General features: G+C 39.4%; 2 protein-coding genes across 5 annotated transcripts; one reads left to right on the top strand and one right to left on the bottom strand.

The window, feature by feature from the left end:
- Positions 1 to 4961: 4961 nt before the first annotated feature.
- nyap2a (neuronal tyrosine-phosphorylated phosphoinositide-3-kinase adaptor 2a) lies at positions 4962 to 14653 on the bottom strand. Of its 4 annotated transcripts, XM_044032019.1 has the most exons (9): positions 14596 to 14653; positions 13334 to 13905; positions 13129 to 13254; positions 11214 to 11430; positions 10533 to 10846; positions 9259 to 10293; positions 8770 to 8898; positions 7790 to 7902; positions 4962 to 5306 (listed from the first exon to the last, which is right to left on the bottom strand). In XM_044032019.1, exons 4-9 carry the CDS (start codon positions 11414 to 11416, stop codon positions 5082 to 5084), a joined length of 2019 nt encoding a protein of 672 aa, XP_043887954.1. In that variant the 5' UTR covers positions 11417 to 11430; positions 13129 to 13254; positions 13334 to 13905; positions 14596 to 14653; the 3' UTR covers positions 4962 to 5081. The 4 variants fall into 4 exon arrangements, with proteins under 4 accessions (XP_043887954.1, XP_043887953.1, XP_043887955.1 ...); XM_044032018.1 differs by having other exon boundaries at positions 13129 to 13905; XM_044032021.1 differs by lacking the exon at positions 4962 to 5306 and adding an exon at positions 6924 to 7699 and having other exon boundaries at positions 13129 to 13905.
- On the top strand, positions 14609 to 19593 carry LOC122773381 (sodium/potassium-transporting ATPase subunit beta-3-like). The gene is made up of 7 exons (XM_044032022.1): positions 14609 to 14940; positions 15907 to 16035; positions 16698 to 16796; positions 16917 to 17104; positions 17338 to 17388; positions 17608 to 17694; positions 18467 to 19593. The coding sequence occupies exons 1-7, from the start codon at positions 14688 to 14690 to the stop codon at positions 18635 to 18637; spliced, it is 978 nt and encodes a 325-aa protein (XP_043887957.1). The 5' UTR covers positions 14609 to 14687; the 3' UTR covers positions 18638 to 19593.

The raw sequence follows: 19593 nt of genomic DNA, 5'->3' as shown, positions 1-19593 counted from the left end.
AATTCTACTCATATGTTATATCACATCTTATGTTGTTGTTTTTTTTGCTTCATTTTTGGCTGCTCCAAACATTTATGAAGCAACGTGTCCACACAGAAGACACACAAATCTAATGCAAATGTCTTCTCAGTCTTTAAGGCGTGGAATAATAATAATAATAATAATGATGATGATGTTGATGATGAATAGCTGGAGAAGCACAAAACATAGTCAGGGGCTTGTTACATGGGGTGGAGTGGCTCAGTGGTCAAGACTGGTACCCTGTGTGCAATAGACATCATGGTCGCAATGTTCACAAGTTCGACTCCACCCCTGGCTGATTGTACTCAATTCCGTTGTAAGTCGCTGTGGATAAAAGCGTCTGCTAAATGACATGTAATGTAATGTAACAAGAAAAGGTCTGGAGATCAATTAGCTCATTGTGTCAGTTCTGGTGACAGAGGAAGTGTATTATTTGTGGAGAAAACAAACAGCCTCTGTAAACAATACAACATGATAGGATGTTGTACTTCCTCTAAAGAACTGTAGCAGCAAATGCATGCAGTTTTATTTTATGTCACTGGAAAATGCAGAGGTTGTAAGGACATTAGAGGAAGAATAACTCGGCAGTGATTGTTTATAAAAGCATTTACACAATTTCACAGAATAAACCAAGATGACACAAATTAAACCATTTGTTCTGGACTTAGTTAAAGTACCCAGCTCAAAAAAACATGTGTCTCAATATCTCTGTGTTGGTTTTTAGCCTTAAACATTTTAAATGTACGTTTTCTCTCCCTTGAGACTGAAGAGACGATCGTTACTGTGACTGTGACTTTTACATTGAATTGTATATATTTATTTATTTTTTACACTGTGACAGTGGTAGATTTTTCTTGGTCAGTGATTAAACAGCAACATCGCCACTGAATGAATAATTCATACTAAAGTGTTAAACTTCTTTTGTCACCTCTCTGTTTTCATTGTGAGCCAAAACCTTGAAGTGATTAATACACGCTACAATGGCGCCTCTTAGTGGCCAGTGGGTGAAGTTTATTTTATTTTTTTATTTTTTTATGTATACAGAACCAACAAGGTACCACATTGAAATATGCAGACCGATCAAAATATTGTATAATAATGATTATGATAATGATAATGATAATAAATCATTACAAAGATATAGTTTTAAAAAAGATGGGTACAGAAAGAATTTTCTTAAAAAAATGGTCAGTGAGAGACTTTAGGGGAAAACTTTTCATAATGACTCAGTAATTTTGTTACTGAATGTATATAATGGATTTTAGTTCCAGTAGAAAAGGATCGATCTTAGGTTGTTATTTAGCAATTTTTTTGTTTGTGAATAAAGCATTTTTGCATAAATGATGGTAAAGTTCATCTGGCGTTCAAAAGCACAATTTTCTGGATTAAAAGTAGTAAAAAATAATATCTTTGCAGTTAAGCGAGTAGACAGATTTAGCAGCATTAAAAAAGTGAGAGTTAAGATTACTCCCTAATCTATTCAATCGATGTCATGATACAAAAATAAATGCGAAATTGTTTCCGTATTATTTTTTACAGAAAGGAGTCATCAACATCTGTAGATTTAGCAATAATACAGTTACAGTACAGGCCTGGCTTTTGGTACATGTCACATCCTGCTCCTGATCCTGAGAATGAGCAGTTCTAAAGGTTGCTGAATGAAGCTCTTTAACTCAAAGTATATAATAATAAATAACTGAACGAGGACTCAACAGATTGCGTCTGTTTGTCTCTCACAAACACAAACACACACACACATCATTTCACAATCCTAATTTTCCCAGTGTTGAGTGAATTAACCACAGTTGCACAACACATAACCCTCAACCCCCCAAAAAAAGTAAAGCTATAAATCCTTCACCATCTTCCCTCTCCCAATTCGAAACATCTGCAAAAGCCATAACAAATAAACAGAGAGGATACGGAATGGATATTACAAACACACCTAAAGATCATATTTGTTATAATTGGCAAATAAATAGCTGTAACAGTGCCACAAAACACACGATGGCGCACTAGAGCACTGTTTTCATTTTATCCTGTGTCTGATTAAGTTCGACTGGAATTAAGAATATGATTTATTTTGGGGAGAAAAAAAGTCAGTAGACATTAATTTGCTGTACGTTTTTGATTGATATATTCATTGTTGGAAAATTAGAATTAATTATAACTTGATTATGTGAGTATTTAAAAGGTGTCAGCATATTCTCTTTCCAGTTTTGATATTTACAAAGAAAAATAATATATTCTCCTTTTTCTTTTGGCATCTCCCTTGTGTCCTCTTCTATTGCACTAACTGTCCTCATGTCTTCCTTCATTACATCCATGGACCTTCTCTGTGGTCTTCCGCTTTTCCTCCTGTCCAGCAGCTCCATCTTCAACCTCCTTGGTTTAATTTACTTACTATTCCTGCTCTGCACCAAAATATTAAAACTACCTAGTTTTAAAAACAACAAGTTTAAATAAAACTAAAACTAAGGAATAATCTAGGGCTGCATTTATTATTAATTGATTACTAAATTAATTATGGTGGTTGGTTTCTTGGCTCCATTTGACAAAGAAATCATTAAAACTGAATAATTTTGGACTGTGGACAACCTAAGAAGATTCACATTCAAGAAGATCATCATTTCCATGTCTGGGAAATAATAATTGTTAGTTGCAGCCCTAGAATAATCCAAAACTATTATAACCTAGGTAGCGAGTGGGAAATATGATCTTAAATTATAACCAATATTCAATCATGACATCACAATAAAGATATTCATGGTGATATTTCACAGAATTCCAAAGTAAAGTAAATGAACACATGTGAAGAATAGGTTAAGAAGAGGATGATATTAAGTAATGGGCCCCATGTAATCGATTGGGGGGGCTGCATGTGGCCCACGGACTGCCAGTTTGACACCTCTGCAAGAAAGAAAGAAAGAAAGAAAGAAAGAAAGAAAGAAAGAAAGTAAGAAAGAAAGAAAAGAAAGTCTCAACGTCTCAGTGATATTTTTTATTATATTCATCAGTCAGAAAATGAATGTCGTTAAATCAAATGCGAACAAACTGTTTTCAAGTTTGAGTTGAACAAGTCAACACTTTGTGATTTTTCAAAACATTTGATTACGGGACAAACATGAGACTGAAACTGTTTTCACCACCGCGGCATCAATTCCTCAGTGTTTTGTCATCACACGGCTCATCATCACTCTGTTTATCTTTTTCATGACATCACTAATCAATCACCTCTTTCACGTCAATCAATACACTGCACATGGTTTCATCAACGCATTTCTTTTTTTTCAGACGTCCATCATTTATCCACTGTCCCCAAAAACTGATTTGACACTGAATGGTAATAATGACGATGAACAAAACAAACTGACTCTTTGTCAAATGTGTTAATCTGGAGTTAATCTGGAATTTCAGGGACAGCGGATGAAAACAACAGCTCACATAAATATTCTCTTTTTAAAATAGTTCTTTTTGTCATTGAAACAAAGTGTCGTTGTTGTTGTGTTTTTTTTTAAATATAAAATATTTTAAACATCTCCTTCTCTCACACACATAAACGTGTCACACATTAAATTCAATTATAAAAACTTTTTTTTTTAACAACAGAACCCGGGTCCTTGTTTTGTTTTTTTTCACACAGTGAAGAGTTTATAAAGTTTTCTGTTTTTACAGCATTGTGCTTCACAACTTTTTAAAAAACATCTGAGTCTTTTACAGCAGTCGCATACAAAAATAACAGTAAAAAGACAACACGTGCTACACCTGTGTGTGTCTGTGTGCGTGTGTGTGCGTGTGTGAGTCTTCTCAGCTGATTCTCTTTTTTACAAAAAGAAAATATAACTGTGATCGTTTTTTGTTTTTTTTGTTTTCCAAAACGACAAATGACGATGACAATTAATTATTGCAATAACACGTTTAAAATATGCTTCACTTTCAAAAACACCAATGGATTTGTTAGTACACATGCCTTTGTAAAATGTGAGAATGTTTTCATATGTTATTAATGTAACATCTGTCTGTGAATTCTATGTTTATTCTACTACTGTTTTGTTTTTTTAAACCCATGCCTTTGTTGATTGATTGATAGTTATTTTAATTCACTGCTTGTACATTTATTAATTTGCTTTTTGTTCAATGGCTTTATTTTCTTTAATTCAAAACATCATCATTTAATTGGACTCTTTTTTTTGCAGTGTTTCCACTACAAGGTCCCAGCTCGCCTCGGCACGGCACGGCTTGGCTTGGCTCAACTCTTTCCATTACGAAATAGTACCTCTTCAACGTGGGCGGAGTCATCACAGCACGGCTGCATAAAACTGACACAAACAAACTATTGACTTGAAAAGCAGTTGTTTTCAGTATAACTGAATCATTAGAATCAGTTAATTAAAACTATTTGTTCAGTACTTTCTGCATGACCGGAGCACAGACTCTGACGTCTGACACAGTCACTGGACTGAAATACAGCGGCAGGGGTTTGTGATGCAGCTCGCGATCACAGGCTTTCCGCGGTGCTGTCGCTAAATACATCAGACTCCTCGGATAAATGATGACATTTTAGACATTTCCTTGGTAATTGTTGGAGATTAAAGGCTCTGGTATACTAATAGGAATATGATGCATTCCTACCAAAGCAGAAGAGATGCTACAGCTTCCTGGTTCAAGCAGCTCATCAGCTGAAAGGTCCGTCGGGTACCATCGCAGTGGAAACGCAAAATAATAGTGCCGTGCCAAGGCGAGGTGAGTGGTGCCGCGCTAGTGGAAAAGGGGCTTTAGTGAACACTATCTTTAACCTCTCATAGTTCCTGGTAATTCTGCTTTTATGCAGGTTCAGTGATATTTTTAACCACAGCTGAAACTGTCAATCAAACAATTACATAAAGTCAACCAGAGACGATGATTCTTTAAATCATGATGAACCTGTGTGGTGGGTGTGGCCTAATGGCTGCTTCATCATCATCATCATCCTCAGCAGCAGCAGGTGTTTCTGCATTGTTCAGGTGGTCTATGCTACGTGTGTGTATGCGTGTGTGTGTGTGTGTGTGTGTAGCTGTGTTTCAGATGGCAGTGTCCCAGAACACCGTGGTGTGTCCTGTGGCTCCAGCGGTGGCTGGGGCTGAATATGGCGGTGGATGTTTCTTCTTCCAGCTGGGCAGGATGGGCATACTGTCCTGTTTACACAGGTTCTTCTCAGGCCGCTGACGAGCTTTGATCTCTCGACACAGAACTCGCTTCTTCTCGATCATCTCCATCATGGTGGGGTCTCCACAGAGCCACGGCATCTATGACGTCAACATACCGACATCCTGTCAGTCACAGTCACAGCGCCACATGTTTGTCTGTGAATCTGTGTGTGTTCATTTATGTGTGTATGTGAGTGAGTGTATCTGTGTGCTCATACTGTATATGTGAGTGTTCGTGTGTGTGTGTTTCTGTGTGCTCATGTTGTGCATCTGTATATATATATCTTCATTTGCTCATTTTGGAAATCTATTCATGTTCATGTTGTGAATCTGTGTGTTCATTATGAGATTAATAACAAAAGAAAAGCAATTTTAAAAGCATTTTCAGACATTTTGAATTTTGTCAAATAAGGCGAGTCAGACAGACAGAAAGACAGACAGAGAGATGGACAGACAGGCAGACAGACAGATGTAACTTCAGACTTTAGTTTATTTAAACTCAGTTTCCGCTTCTTTAACATTTACATTTGTGTTTAACATTCAGATAATAAAATGTTTACAAAATAATGCTGAGGTTTAAATTTAATTTATGGATTTGTGAGATTAAATATTTTAATCATCATTTTATTCACGCGATTATGAACAAAGAGTGAACAAACAACGGAAGACAAAAGTGTGGGTTTGTTGGTGAATATGGTTTGAGCAGCAGGTGAACGTGTAATGAGATGATGCTGCAGAGATCTGAATTGAAACGGCAACAGGATTCTGATAATCATGTACTTTATAATTATTGATCCTTTGATTTGAGTTCAAATCTTTGTTTATTCAGCTGTTCACTAAGCCTTAAACCATCATGGGCTGAATGTAATGTTTACTTTAAGACTACGTCCATATTTTAAAATGCATTTGGACTATTTCTATTTTGTATTTTAGTATTTTAATGCGGACAAATAGAAACTGAGATTTTATTTTGTGTGGTTTCCACACAACCTACCACTCAATATCAGGACAGTTTGTTTTTGTTAAATTAATTGATTCATTTTGCATCATATACAGTATGTGTTTTTATTACAATTGTTTATTATTGTCAACACGGACAGGTTTTATTTTGAAATTCTGTGAAGAATTGTCATTGTGATATCATTTTCAGCTCATTCTGCTTGCGTTATAGTGTGAATGAAATGTTTGTTAACAGTGACACAGAAATTCACATTCTCTTGTCTTATCAATGATGATTTGACGACTTGCACTTCCTGTCAGTATCACTTGCTCACATTTCTCTCTGCTGGATCACATTTCAGCTCGTTTGCAGTTTTTCATATTTGTGTTTAATATCATTTTTTTCCTCTAGTTTCAGATTCCATTTCCTGCCGTCCTGCATCTGTGTCTCATCTTCTCACCTGTCCTGGTGTATCATATGTCCCTCGTCCTCATCTGTTTTTCATATCAACCAGTTTCCCTGCTCAGACTATCCGTGACATCCCCAACTGTGACATCACTGTGATATGCTGATATGATGCTTTACAAAATGGACATCATGCTTACTTTAAGAAGACCTGAAACTAGTGATTGTACGCAAGAGTATTAGGGCTGCATGAAAAAAGGAAGAAGATAAAAACAGCATGAATTATAAGAGTAAAGTCAGAATTCTGGCGTTAATCTCAGCATTCTGACTTTTCTCAGAATTCTGACGTTAATCTCAGAATTCATGCTGTTTTAGGTTTTTTTTTACTTTCTTTCAACATGTGGCCCTAATACTCTTCCATATGATTGAGAACGTAAACTCCTTACGTTTACCAGTCCCCCCCTGATGGACAGTCAACATGCTACACATTTTCTGGCCAGAGATTACACCGTACAGTCTCAGTGTTATATAATGTCTGTGGTGAAGACCATAATGTTCACATTTTGGATGCAAACATCTTGACGTTATAACAGGTTAGGGTTTGGATTGTAACCCCCTTCTTGTCTGTTCAACGGTTGTTTGGGTAGATTAGTGTTTGAGACATTAAATCCAACATTGGCTCATCGAAACATGATGTCAGCACTCCCACTCGCTTTAGTTTGGTGGAGGTGGTAGTTAAAACTTTAATAGTAATGAGCTGTGGTTACTTGTTAATTGTTGATGGGTTGAATTTGTCTGTGAGTGTGGTCCATATACAAACATTTAAATGAGATTTAATCCCTTACACAGTGTTAGTTTAATGTTAGTTTGACGTTAGCTCCAATGGCGATGTTGAGTTAGTATAAAGTGTTACTTATTTTCGTTTTTAAGACAAAATACTTTTAAACAGCAAATGTTTTCCACAAAAGTACAATTACAAAAAGTCCTTAAACAATGTAAAAAGAAAACATATTTACTTGTTTACATGTCTCATGTTTACTCATTTACATGTTGACTGGTTTTACAGTTGAGTTGTCAGTCAGCTGGTGCATCGCAGCTTCTGTCCGCCTATAATGTTTTATGTTCTGTTATTCAATGAAGTTGAATCCTGTGTGAAATACAAGTCATTTATAATAAACACACACACAAACACATACACGCACACACACACAGATGAACAAGTGTTTCACAGGTGTACCTGGCTGAGGGCGAGGTGATGCGCTTCATGCAGGTGACGTTGAGGTGTTCCACCTGGTGAAGGAACCCCTGACGTCGAGGCTGAGCGGCCGAGTTTACAAACGGCCTTTGATTCTGGAAAAATCAGACAAAGAGACAACACCTGATGTTCACCTGTGAATGATCTTCTCAAAACAGGGTCAGTATGATGACACTGGATTACACTCACACATTCACAAACCCAGACACATTAGATACAGATCACCCATATTCAGACCTTTTATCAAACTCATTATTTACTAGTTACAAGTTGCGTAACACTGTAATTTGTCACTGTTGTAGAGGTGAGTCAAAGTATCGATTTGGTGATATGTAGCGCAGAGTGATAACTGATACGTCACAAACAGTCCTTGCCAGTTTCACTCACCAGGCGTCGCTACCTCATGTCTCCTCACGTTGGCATTGTTAAAATAAATGAGGGAAACTTGCACTGAAGTTACCTGGCCGAAGAAGAAGGTGTTTACAGCGGTATAATGATGGAGAAAGCTAGAAAGCTACGTGATGAGATTCTCCATCCACGTTCAATACATAGACTTTATGCACTTTGTTAACCATGTTGTGACTAAATAGAGAAATCCTGCACTTTTTACTTTGTGTCACGATATTATTGGTATCGTGGACCATGTGTCACGTATAGTACTGTGAGGTACCCTGTGATTCCCACCCCTACTTTGTTGTGTGTTTATGCGATGATGATGATGTTGTGGGTTACGATGGTAACACATAAATAGGTATTTAAATACTCAATGGGATATTTCATCTTGCATCACTCGCAAGTGACATATTTGACACCTGGTCTCTCAGCAACTGTACTTTTTATTCATCACATGAAGAATCTTATTCTGATTGGCTTCAGAGACATCATCTCACATGATTTATTTTTTTTTTTTGCGGACCACAAGTCTCCTTCTCCTTGTGGTGTTGTTGTGTGGCCTTACTCACCTCCACCTCCCCCTCCCCCACACAGCATCATGGTGGGGCTAACAGATGATCTCCCCATCCTGCTGGATCCTGGACTAGCTCGTCCGTCTCTGTCTTTGTTGTCTTGTCTGGGCAGAGACCTGTAATCTGCTGCGATGCAGCAAACACACAGGTAATGTAAGGTTAAAAATCAAAGAAGGAAAAAAGCTTCAAAACACTTACCATGACAAAGAATTAGCTGCCCAGACAAAAATGAAAAATCACCTAAGACAAAATATGGGAAAAGAACTAGAGCTTTTTTTTAAAAAAAAGGGACAGGTCAAGTGTGATTGGTTCATAACTCAGATATATTTGTTCTCAGAGGATGAAAATTGACAATCAAATGACCTGGTGGTAAAAGGTGAATTTGACTGAACCTGGACACACATAAAGAATGAGGGAGAAAGTTTGGTTTGTGAAGGTCATGGTTTAAATCTGGATGATTTGGAGACCGATGTTATGAGGACTTACCTTCACCCTCCCTGCTCTTCCTGCTTCCTGAACCTCTCTTTACCACCTGTTTACCTGAAGTAAACAGGCTGTTGAGTTCATTCAAAGGGCTTGCTGGTGTCTGTGACCTCACTGACACATTCTGCATGGAGCTGTGGGTGGGGGATGAGTCACTGAGTTTTGACTCCCCCACTTTGTGTGAGGATGATGATGATGAAAAGCAAGGCATGCTTCCTCCAGCCATCAGTGTGTCATACGGTGGTGGCCTCTTCAGGCTCAGAGGGGTAAGGGAACGACCCATGCTGACTGGAGATGGACATGCTGATTGGCTACGGGGGTAACCATGACCACCGTGGGCAGAATCAGACGACTTGTATAGGTTGGACGGAAGAGGTGGAGCCGATGAACGGCCAGAGGACGTGATGGTGTGGTTGCTTGAGTGGTCTCTGTCTTTGTCTCGCTCCCGATCCCTGTCTTTGCGGCGGCGGGTGGAGGGCTGTGCATGCTCAGCCCCACTCGATTTGCTAATGGAGACATTTTCTAACATGGGCAACCGGGTAACATCTAAGGGTGTGAGGGGGGACTCATCAGAGTTGGGGGAGCATTGAGCAGGGGCAGGGGGGAAGACAAGCAATGGTGGCCGAGGAGTCAAGAGGTTGGGGAAGGGTGGAGGGATGTCACACAGAGATCCACGGGACCACATTTCAGGATCCATGATGGCAGAGTGAGTGTCCTGCAGAAAGTCCTCCAACATTGGGTACTTCATCTCTTCATACACTGACTCATTCTGTTCATCCTCCACCACTTCCTGACCTTTCATCTCACGTAAGATGTTTCCCACCATCTCAATATAAACTGGTTCCTCGTCATCCATGTCTCTGGATACTGGACTCTGATTCTGGGATGAAGATTTATCCCGCCGTGAGGAATACTTCTTGTTGCCATGGTTATGGATGTAGGACTCATCAAAGGAAGTGCTGAGCTGAGTGTTTGGGTTCCTCTTCGGTTTAGGTGGAGGGAGCTTCTTGTAATCTTCAGAGTAGTAAGGACACTGAGCTGCAGACAAACAGACAGACAGCAACTGATGACATCACCTCCTCTGTAACTTCCTGCTACATTCACACTTGTGACATGCCATTCAATAAAATTCAATACAATTTATTTGTCCCCAGGGGCAGTTTATAGAGCAGTCACTAATTAATAGACAGATTTATTATTTAGCTTCTTCAGACACAAAGTAGTCGTCAATAAAATCATTTTACAACATCCTGTGAGACAACAGGAGCTGTCCTCACCCTCCACTTGATCTGCTGTTTCTTTGGTCTCTTGGTGGTCTCTCCTGATGGTTCCAGATCCCCCATTCACCATCTCAGAGCTGCTGCTCAGTTTGGTGTTGGGGTCCCTCTTCGGTTTGGGCGGGGGTTGTTTTCGGTTGTGGTTGGAGTCGTCTTCTCCTCCACCCACAGAGTGGAGGGACTGAGATCGAACCGTGAAGCCCTGGCTTGCGGGGGGCAGTCTGTCTTGCGGCACTGGCATTGTCATGAAGCCCATTCTGAAATGTTTCCCAGAGTATGATGTGTCCGTTACCATGGCAACATCTTCACCAATCCTGAATGGATGGAAAGACAGATCGAACAATCATCATTCACAAAGACAACATTTTATAAAAGTAGAATGCTCTCAAAGAACACACCGACCACTAGCCCTGCTCTAACCAGGACCTTAAAACCAACAATCATGATCCAACACTAATCAAGTAATTAACCAACAACTGAAAACCAGGGATCATGAACCGGCACACATCAACCAACACTCATTAACTGACAACCAACAACCAACCACCATCAATCATCAACCAACCACAATGAAAAACCAAGCACTCATGTGTTTGGATGGATGGTATTGATGGTTAAGATGAAGTTTAGAATGAATTCATGCCTGTGACGTCAGAAGACTCATGTGTTTGTATTTTCTACCTCTTGATTGCATCTTCCTGCCGTCTCTTCTTCTGGTGTTTTTCCTGCAGGTAGGTCCAGTTGGTCTGATTACGAATACGGTCACTTTCTCTAGCAATGTCTGAAGCATTTTGAATCACCAAACCATCGTATGTTCGAAGGCCACTATCCTCCACATACTGAAAAAACCTCCGGAAGGAAGATGATTCCTGCTGGTACGTCATGACTCCGCAGAGACCTGAGAGGAACATCGGACACAAGCAGGTGAGTGGAACACCTTTTACACTACTTGTTTTAGTTTTAATGACAGGAAAGAAAAAATATTTGACCGAATTATGGCTCAAAAAAACTTGGAAAACTGGAAAGAGAAGGCCAGGGTCGCACTGGTGCCAATCCCAGCTGACATAAGGCCCATCACAGGGCCACATGGAGACAAACAACCATCCACTCAAACTTAGTCAGGGAGTTGTCTAATCCCCACATCTGCATGTTTTTGGACTGTGGAAGGAAACCGGAGAACCCTGCACAGAAAGGCCCGAGATTGACCAGGTCGGGAACCCGGGTCTTCGTGCTTGAAAGGCAAGAGTGCTAACCTCTACACAAACCATGTGGCTTGAGCAGAACTCGTTACATGAAAATAATATACAAATACTGTAGCTTCCTGTAACATGCCAGCAGATGTACGATAGGGTCCGAATAATTGACATTTTCGTCATCTGCCCATATCCGCACTGGTCCACTTAGACCCTTGACGGATGAATCTCCAGTTTGATTCTCTGTAAAACCATATTTGTGCTGACTGCACATGCAGGCTCCCTGTAACACAGCACTTTCCAGTCCATTTAATAGCAAACTCTTGTTGGCCAAAAGAGACAAGCAAGACAAATCAGAGGTCTGCCAGTACCCGCACACTCAACAAACAAAGATTCCCTGGTGAGAAATGACTGCTTCTGTAATGACATATGAGATTAGGTAGGCATGTGTGGAACGCTAAGTGATATGGATCCTTGTTTAAGTATGAACGGAACCACAGATTTGCAAAAATGTGTGAAGCGGCTCTCCACAGATGTGGTAATAATGGGCCGGCCCTAACACTGAAGCTAGTTATTACACTTGTTAGCCTCTTAATCCGTGTGTGTGTGTGTGTGTGTGTGCGTGCGCGTCTATCATTCCCCTCCCCCACCTCTCCGTCTCTCATCTTCCCTCTAAAAATGGATCAGGGAGTCAGCTGGTGGTAACCTAGCAACAGTAGCATCTCTCAGAGGAGTATGATGTAATGCTTCCTGTACAGAAAAAGAGAAGAATAAGCAAGAGAAAAACCAGGATAGGAAAGAAGGAGCTGAATCAGAGAGTGGAAGCAAGGATAGGAAACAGTCAAGCAGCAGGGATTCAGGGAAAGAAGACCTGGAGTTTATCACCTGTGATTTGAATCAGATTTTATTTTCATGTAGTGTCTTGATTTTTTCTGATGAAAAACTGATCATGACCTATGACCCTGAGACTCTGCCTTGTTTCAGTCACACCTGTCAATCACTTGCTCCAACCACTTGTAATCGTTGAATAGAAACATAAAAACGGGTATTGATCAGATTCACTTCCTGTCTGACTTTTGACCCTCACAAACATGCCAGGTGTATTTATCATTTATCCTTCTTTATCCTCATGCTAACTTACTTTGTTTACATTCATTTATCTTTGAGCTAAAATAGTAATTTAAAAAAAACAGCCCGCTTTAAAATGAAGGTGAATTATAATCAGTAACTTTGCTCTTAGCTGTGATTCAAGATGGCGGCCATGTTGAAGCTACTGATTTCAACAGCAGCTGGGAATGAATGAGTCAGATCTGATTTGAACTGTCTTTATTGACACAATCGACGACATAGAGACAAGGTGAGAATGATCAAGCAAATAAAGAGGAAGGATGGAAGCAGCTTACCGGTGGATCACTGAGTACTCAGACTCCATCCATCCCTCCTCCACCGTCTCCTTCACTGTCGCCTTCCCTTCGTCACTGTCGGCTTAACTATATCCTTTGGTATCTCGTTGCCTCCTTCTATCCACCCTGTGCAGAATCGATAATGAACTGATGAAGATTCCTGCTGTCGTCACAGATCTGCAGCTCAGAGAAAACGGCGACTCACTGCAGCGATGATAATCCCTGACACCTCTGCTCTTCCTCTCCTTGCCTCCTCCCCTCGTCTCCTCTGTCCTACGATCATATATCCTCACAGCTGTAAGAATCACATATACACACACACACACACATGCACACACATTCACCCTTCAGCCCCACACACACATATCCCCGACAAGATAGTCACCACAAGAAACAAGAGGCTGAAACCACGGCAACCTGGCAGCATCCTCACCCTGCTGACTCCTCCCCCTGCTGCTGAGAGGAGAGGGGAGGAGGGAATATTTATTTCTGTGTGTGTGTGTGAACAGATGATTTGTTCTTCCTCCTTCATCGCCTACATGATGCTGATGATGGCATCATCTGGCAGGACGTCACATGATGTTTTATCACAGTTACATCATGTGATGTCACAGCTCTTCTGACAAACCTTAAAGCTGCACAGAGGGTTCTGTCCACTACAGGGTTGTCTCTTCAGATCGTGAGGACGTTGCGCAAAAGAAGTAGGAGAAGCGGGCAGTGATGTATCATTACAGATGATGTCATGGCTTTTCTGGAGGTGATGTCATCACCTCTCTGCTGTAAAAAAAGAAAAAAAACAGCCCTTGGTTTATTTCCTTGTTACCAATACTGCCCTGTTTTTATCCAGTGACATGCCATCAGTGTAGTCATGTGACATGCTGGTGAGCTCTGATGCCATAGTTCTACAGAGCAGCTGTTTCTATTGGTCTGATTTTGAATTAGGAGCAGAATGTAAAAAAATATTAGCAATTCATTGATTGATACTAGACAAACACAGAGGCATATGAGATCTACAGATATATCATTATTATTATTATTATTATTGTTATTATTATTATGATTATTGTTGTTGTTGTTATCATTATTATTATTATTATTATTATTATTATTATTATTGTTATTATTATGGAAAATATGAAAACTAATCTGAGTACAAAGCAGTTCAGCGACCCCCGGGGCTCTGCATTGCGCACGCGTGTTGTTGTGTAGCAGCTCGTGTGTGGACGTGTTACCTCTTTAGGACCTTTTCTGGCATAAACACATAAACAGACCTTGCCAGGACCAGTAGTCCTCATGGAGACCAACATCTGGTCCTAATGAGGCAGAACCTAATTTCTGAGACTCCAGTTAAATGTAGGGTTAAGATTGATAAGATGAATTGTGGTTAGGTAAAGGTTAGTCGTTAAGTGTTTAAGGTTAAATTAATGGAAGTCAACGCACTGCCCTCACAAGAATAGCTGTGCAAACCTCTGTGTGTGTGCGCGCGCGCAGCCACGGTACGCTCGGCTCCGCTCACTCATCACGGTTCTCGGTGCTGATTAGCGTGGAACCCGGTCAGCATGTCGTCCAGTCCGGAGCATCAGAACCAGGAGCCGAAGGAGGATTGGAAGGAGGAGAGGAACGAGGAAAGGAAAGAGGAAGCGAAGGAGACAGAGGTTAAAAATGTCGAGATGAAAGAGGAGCCTGAACAAGACAAGAAGGATGGAAAGAAAGAAGAGACGAAGGAGATGAAGGAAACGAAAGAGTCCTTCATGGATTCGATTTACAATACGAGGAGCGGAGAGTTTCTGGGTCGCACCGCCCGCAGCTGGGGTAAGCGCGCGAGCGCACGTGATTTTTGGTCGTGTGTTATTTATAAATGCTAATATTGTTCATTAAATTATTATTGGTTAATTAAACGGTATCAAGATGTATTAGGTGTGCACAATATATCGAACATTTACGATTACACCATATTAACATGCATAACATTTGTATGTATTGTGTTGTGTGTGTGTATACATATACAGTATATGTATATATATATGTATATATATATATATATATATATATATATATATATATATATATATATATATATATGTATGTATATACACTGTGTGTTAATTGACTCATACACCATAACTAGGCTTCTACATTTACCATAAAGAGAGATGATTGTTTTTGTTTTGCTTTATAATCGTTTTCTTAAATCCTCTTCATACTGCAACATCCTAATACCACAACTATCATGTTTGTGTTCATGGAAAATGTGTTTCCCCTTTTTTTAACTATGTATGTAAGTAGTAAGTGATGTTAAACTGTAAAACTGTTTTTGGAATGAAAATAATGCATTTAATTTTATTTTTTTGCAATGTTATCATATATTGCATACTGTCCTAATTCTGTGCAGCCCTACACTGTGTTACGTCAGCGATCATATGACATAACAGTTACAGGATTGAGATCACCACCTGTCATTTTATTTGAAATGTAATTTGATACAGAAAACCTGATCAATATTTATTGATGGTTGTAAAGTGGTGGTGAGAGTGTCCAGCCACACGTCGAATTAAAACTACCAATTTGAGGACATGACGTCTGAATGAATGTTCTCCATGACCAGATCTGTCTTTTGAAACATTACTCACATTATTGTGTCACATGGTTCTGATCTGGAGAAGGAGGATCAAAATTACAGGTGTGCACTTGACTCTGTGATTGATCCAGAATTATTCAGTGACCCAAAGTAACTATTGAGCACTTTAAACCAGTTTGTGTTTGAATTGTCTCTTTCAGGTCTCATCTTCCTCTTCTACCTCATCTTTTATGCCCTTTTGGCTGGACTGTTCTTGCTCACTATGTGGGTCATGTTACAGACTCTGGATGAGAACGTCCCCCGATATCAGGAACGTGTTGCCAATCCAGGTAAGCAAGGACAAGAGAGGGGAATATATTCCTCTTTAAACAAAATTGTAATGATACCTTTCTTGCAACAGTAACCAGTGAGTCATGTTTTTCACTCAATGCACATCCCATGGCAGTCAGTCCGTATCTGAACCAGGGTCTCTCAATCCTGGTCCCAGGGACCCACTGCCCTGCATGTTTCAGATGTTTTCCTGCTCTAAAATGGTCAGCTTGTCATCAAGCTCTGCAAAAGCCTGTAAGGACCTATTCATTTGAATCTGGTGTGTTGGAGCAGGGAATCATCTAAAAGGAGCAGGATTGAGAAACACAGAAGATTACGAGTAGTCCACCACCACTAGTAGTATGCTGTCGCTGCTAATAATAAAATAAATACGATCAGTATTTTTAGATTTGCCTACTCATTTTTCACTGAGAAATGAATAACTCCTCCATAAAAAGAGCCTTCTTGTATGAAACTGAAAAATGTCTTTTTAAAACCCTGGATTACATATAACATGGATAAACAGAACTTTGTTAGCTAGTGTGTTTGAGGTCAACTGTGCCTGTTCACCTACTGGACAGGTGTGGGTCACACTACACCTACTGCAGGTGTGAGGCTTTTGTGATGTGATTTTCATTGTGATTGATTATTCATTATTGATTAATGGTTTGTTTTGGTGCAGGTTTGGTGATTTGTCCTCACGCTGAGGAAATCTCATTCAACCACAGTGAGCCAGCAAGCTACACACAGTACATCCAACAAATGAATCACCTGCTTCAACGTGAGCAAGGGTCAGGGGTCACATTTTGGGGTCAAGGTCTATGGTTCAGGGGTCTGGGTTCCGAGTGTCTGTCCTAGAAAACAAAGACCCTAATCTTGGGGATGCATTTTTCATTCACAGAATACAACGACAGTGTTCAGGCACACAATGACTTGTGTCTGGTCGGACAATTCACTGAACAGAACGATGAGCCCACCAAGAAGGTTTGCCAGTTCAAACGCAGCATACTGCAACAGTGCTCTGGTGAGCATGACGACAGCTTTGGATTCGCTGATGGAAAACCGTGCGTCATTGTCAAGATGAATCGGGTCAGTGACATGTTTGTTGTTGTTTGTGATGAAGTGACTGAAAAACCAGGAAGGAGTGCAACGCTGGACTCACATGAGTGTCATATACCTGAGGTGTTGACGGTTGCTATGGTTACCAGCAGGTTGACACACCTGGAGCTTTTCCTCTGTCATTTGATTTTTGTTCTATTTGAATTTCACCATAAATAAATAAATATGAGCCACGTCAAATCATGATTGTGTTTTGTCAACAGGTGATTGGACTGAAACCTCGAGGAAATCCCTACATCAACTGCACTGCCAAGGTAACACACACACAGCCTTCCCAGAATGCACCTGTGATGTTTGGTGACCAACAAACCTAACTCAGTTTGTCATCATGACATCAGTTAGCAGTTAACATTGTTACAGATGTAATTCTTGTATGTGGATCACACACATTTGCATGTACACACTGTGATGATGATGATGATGATGATAATGATGATTATTATGGTTATTCTCTCTCGCTTTCCCTCTGGTAGAGAGACAGTCCATTACACATGCAGTACTTCCCAACAGAAGGTCTACTTGATAAAATGTACTTCCCATACTACGGCAAGAAAGCGCATGTGAGTAATGACTGTGTGTGTTGTGAAACATCTTATCAGCATAGTTACTATCATTAATGCTGCTGTTATTAATGTTCCATCACCATGTTGTTCAGGTAGACAAAACTGAATGAAGGTGAGTACTCATCAGTCAAGCTTTCTTAATGTGGATTATACTGCACCACACTTATGTTTTCCATCAAGAAAAATGGTGAATGGTCTGTATTTATATGGCACCTTTCTTGTCTTAATGACCACTCAAAGCTGCTACAATTATGCCATTCATCCATTCATACCCATGCATTAATAATCTATGCGCAATGCAATTTCTGTCACACATCTTTCATTCCCATTCCACACGGTGCAGGCACAACCATCAGAAACAATGTGGGATTAAGTTTCTTGCCCAAGGACACATCGGTATGTAGACTAGCAGAGCTGGGAATCTAACCCATAACTTTCAGGTTGACAACTTGCTCTGCCACTGAGCTACCCTTGAAAATGTGTTAGGGACCTCATTTCAGATTAATCCTCTTTTACACTTACACTTCACTGGCTGTTGTATAGCTCTGTTGGTGCTGTAAGTGACCACTGCGTTTGATACAGTCGATCGCTGCATATTATTGGTGATTGAAAAGTGGGAAAATTACTTTCTTTTCATTTGATGTATTTTTAGTGTTTGATGTCTGTAGACTTTGTACTTAAAAAGTATTTTGTACAAAAGCTCTTTATCATGGTTTTTGTTATGAACACAGTGTTACCATGTTAACCTGGCCTCTCTCTGTGTTTACAGCCCGAGTATGTGCAGCCTCTTGTTGCAGTCAAGTTGTTCTTGACAAAAGAGGACTTCAACGTCGAGCAGGCGATTGAGTGTAGAGTCGAAGGCTCAGAAGACCTGCGTAATGACGACAGTCGGGACAAGTTTCAGGGTCGTGTCAGTTTCCGGGTCAAAGTGTCAGAGTAACCGGATTTGACATTTGCAACGGATACCACAATCTGGATTTACAGTGTAAATCTATCTCCAGTACAGGACACTTTTTAATCCAGACCTGATTTCTTTCCTGGACATGTGATGGTGGTTCCTCCTGGTTTCAGTGACCTGAGAGATAACACTGCAAGAACCTTTAAACCTGGTTCAGACTCAGGCCTGACACTGGTACAGTCCTGATCCAATAAATAAGCACAGCTAATAGACTATAATAAAGAGTATAAGTAGTATATGCTCACAGTTAGTAAATAGTATAGAAACACATTTAATAATTATAGTTATTAAACACAGATACTAAAAAGTAAATAATGACACTTAATAAATAGAAAAATATAAGTAAATAAGCACAGTAAATCACATAATGAGTAAAAAAATAAATAAACACTAAATAAAACACTTCAGGTTCAAGTAAATTAACAATATATATTAAGTATGTAATAAAACAGAAATAAAAACTTTGACTAAAGTTAATAAACACTAAATGAACAGGAAGTATTTTTTAAACAATTATATACATACAGCTGAAAAACTAAAATAAACAGTAAATAAGTTAGGAGTAAATATTAATAAATAGTAAATAAACCCAGTTTATAAATGTGTGGTTTATTGAAGAAAACTGCCAAAAGACCAACAACAAATGAACAAATGAAATCTCAATTTTCATTCACTTTAAAGTGAAAATTAATGTTTTAGTAATTTTTCAGTATTAATCTACATGCGCAGATTGTGAGCACAAATGTATGTTTAACAAAAAAAACATAGTCTTTAATATGGTTAATGAATTAATGACTGTTATTGTTTCCAAACAAATATTTTAAAATGTGATTGTTGTCTTGTGTGGTCATTGAAAAAGATTAAGTCATTAGTTGAAGTCCAATTCAACTACTTTTTTTTCTTTTTTTTAATTGTTGTCATTTTTGAAAAAGAATAAA

This window comes from Solea senegalensis, linkage group LG8 (genome assembly GCF_019176455.1).
Source record: "Solea senegalensis isolate Sse05_10M linkage group LG8, IFAPA_SoseM_1, whole genome shotgun sequence".
Lineage (NCBI taxonomy): Eukaryota > Metazoa > Chordata > Actinopteri > Pleuronectiformes > Soleidae > Solea > Solea senegalensis.
Note: the sequence above shows the minus strand (reverse complement) of the source record. Positions and strands in the feature narration are given on the sequence as shown.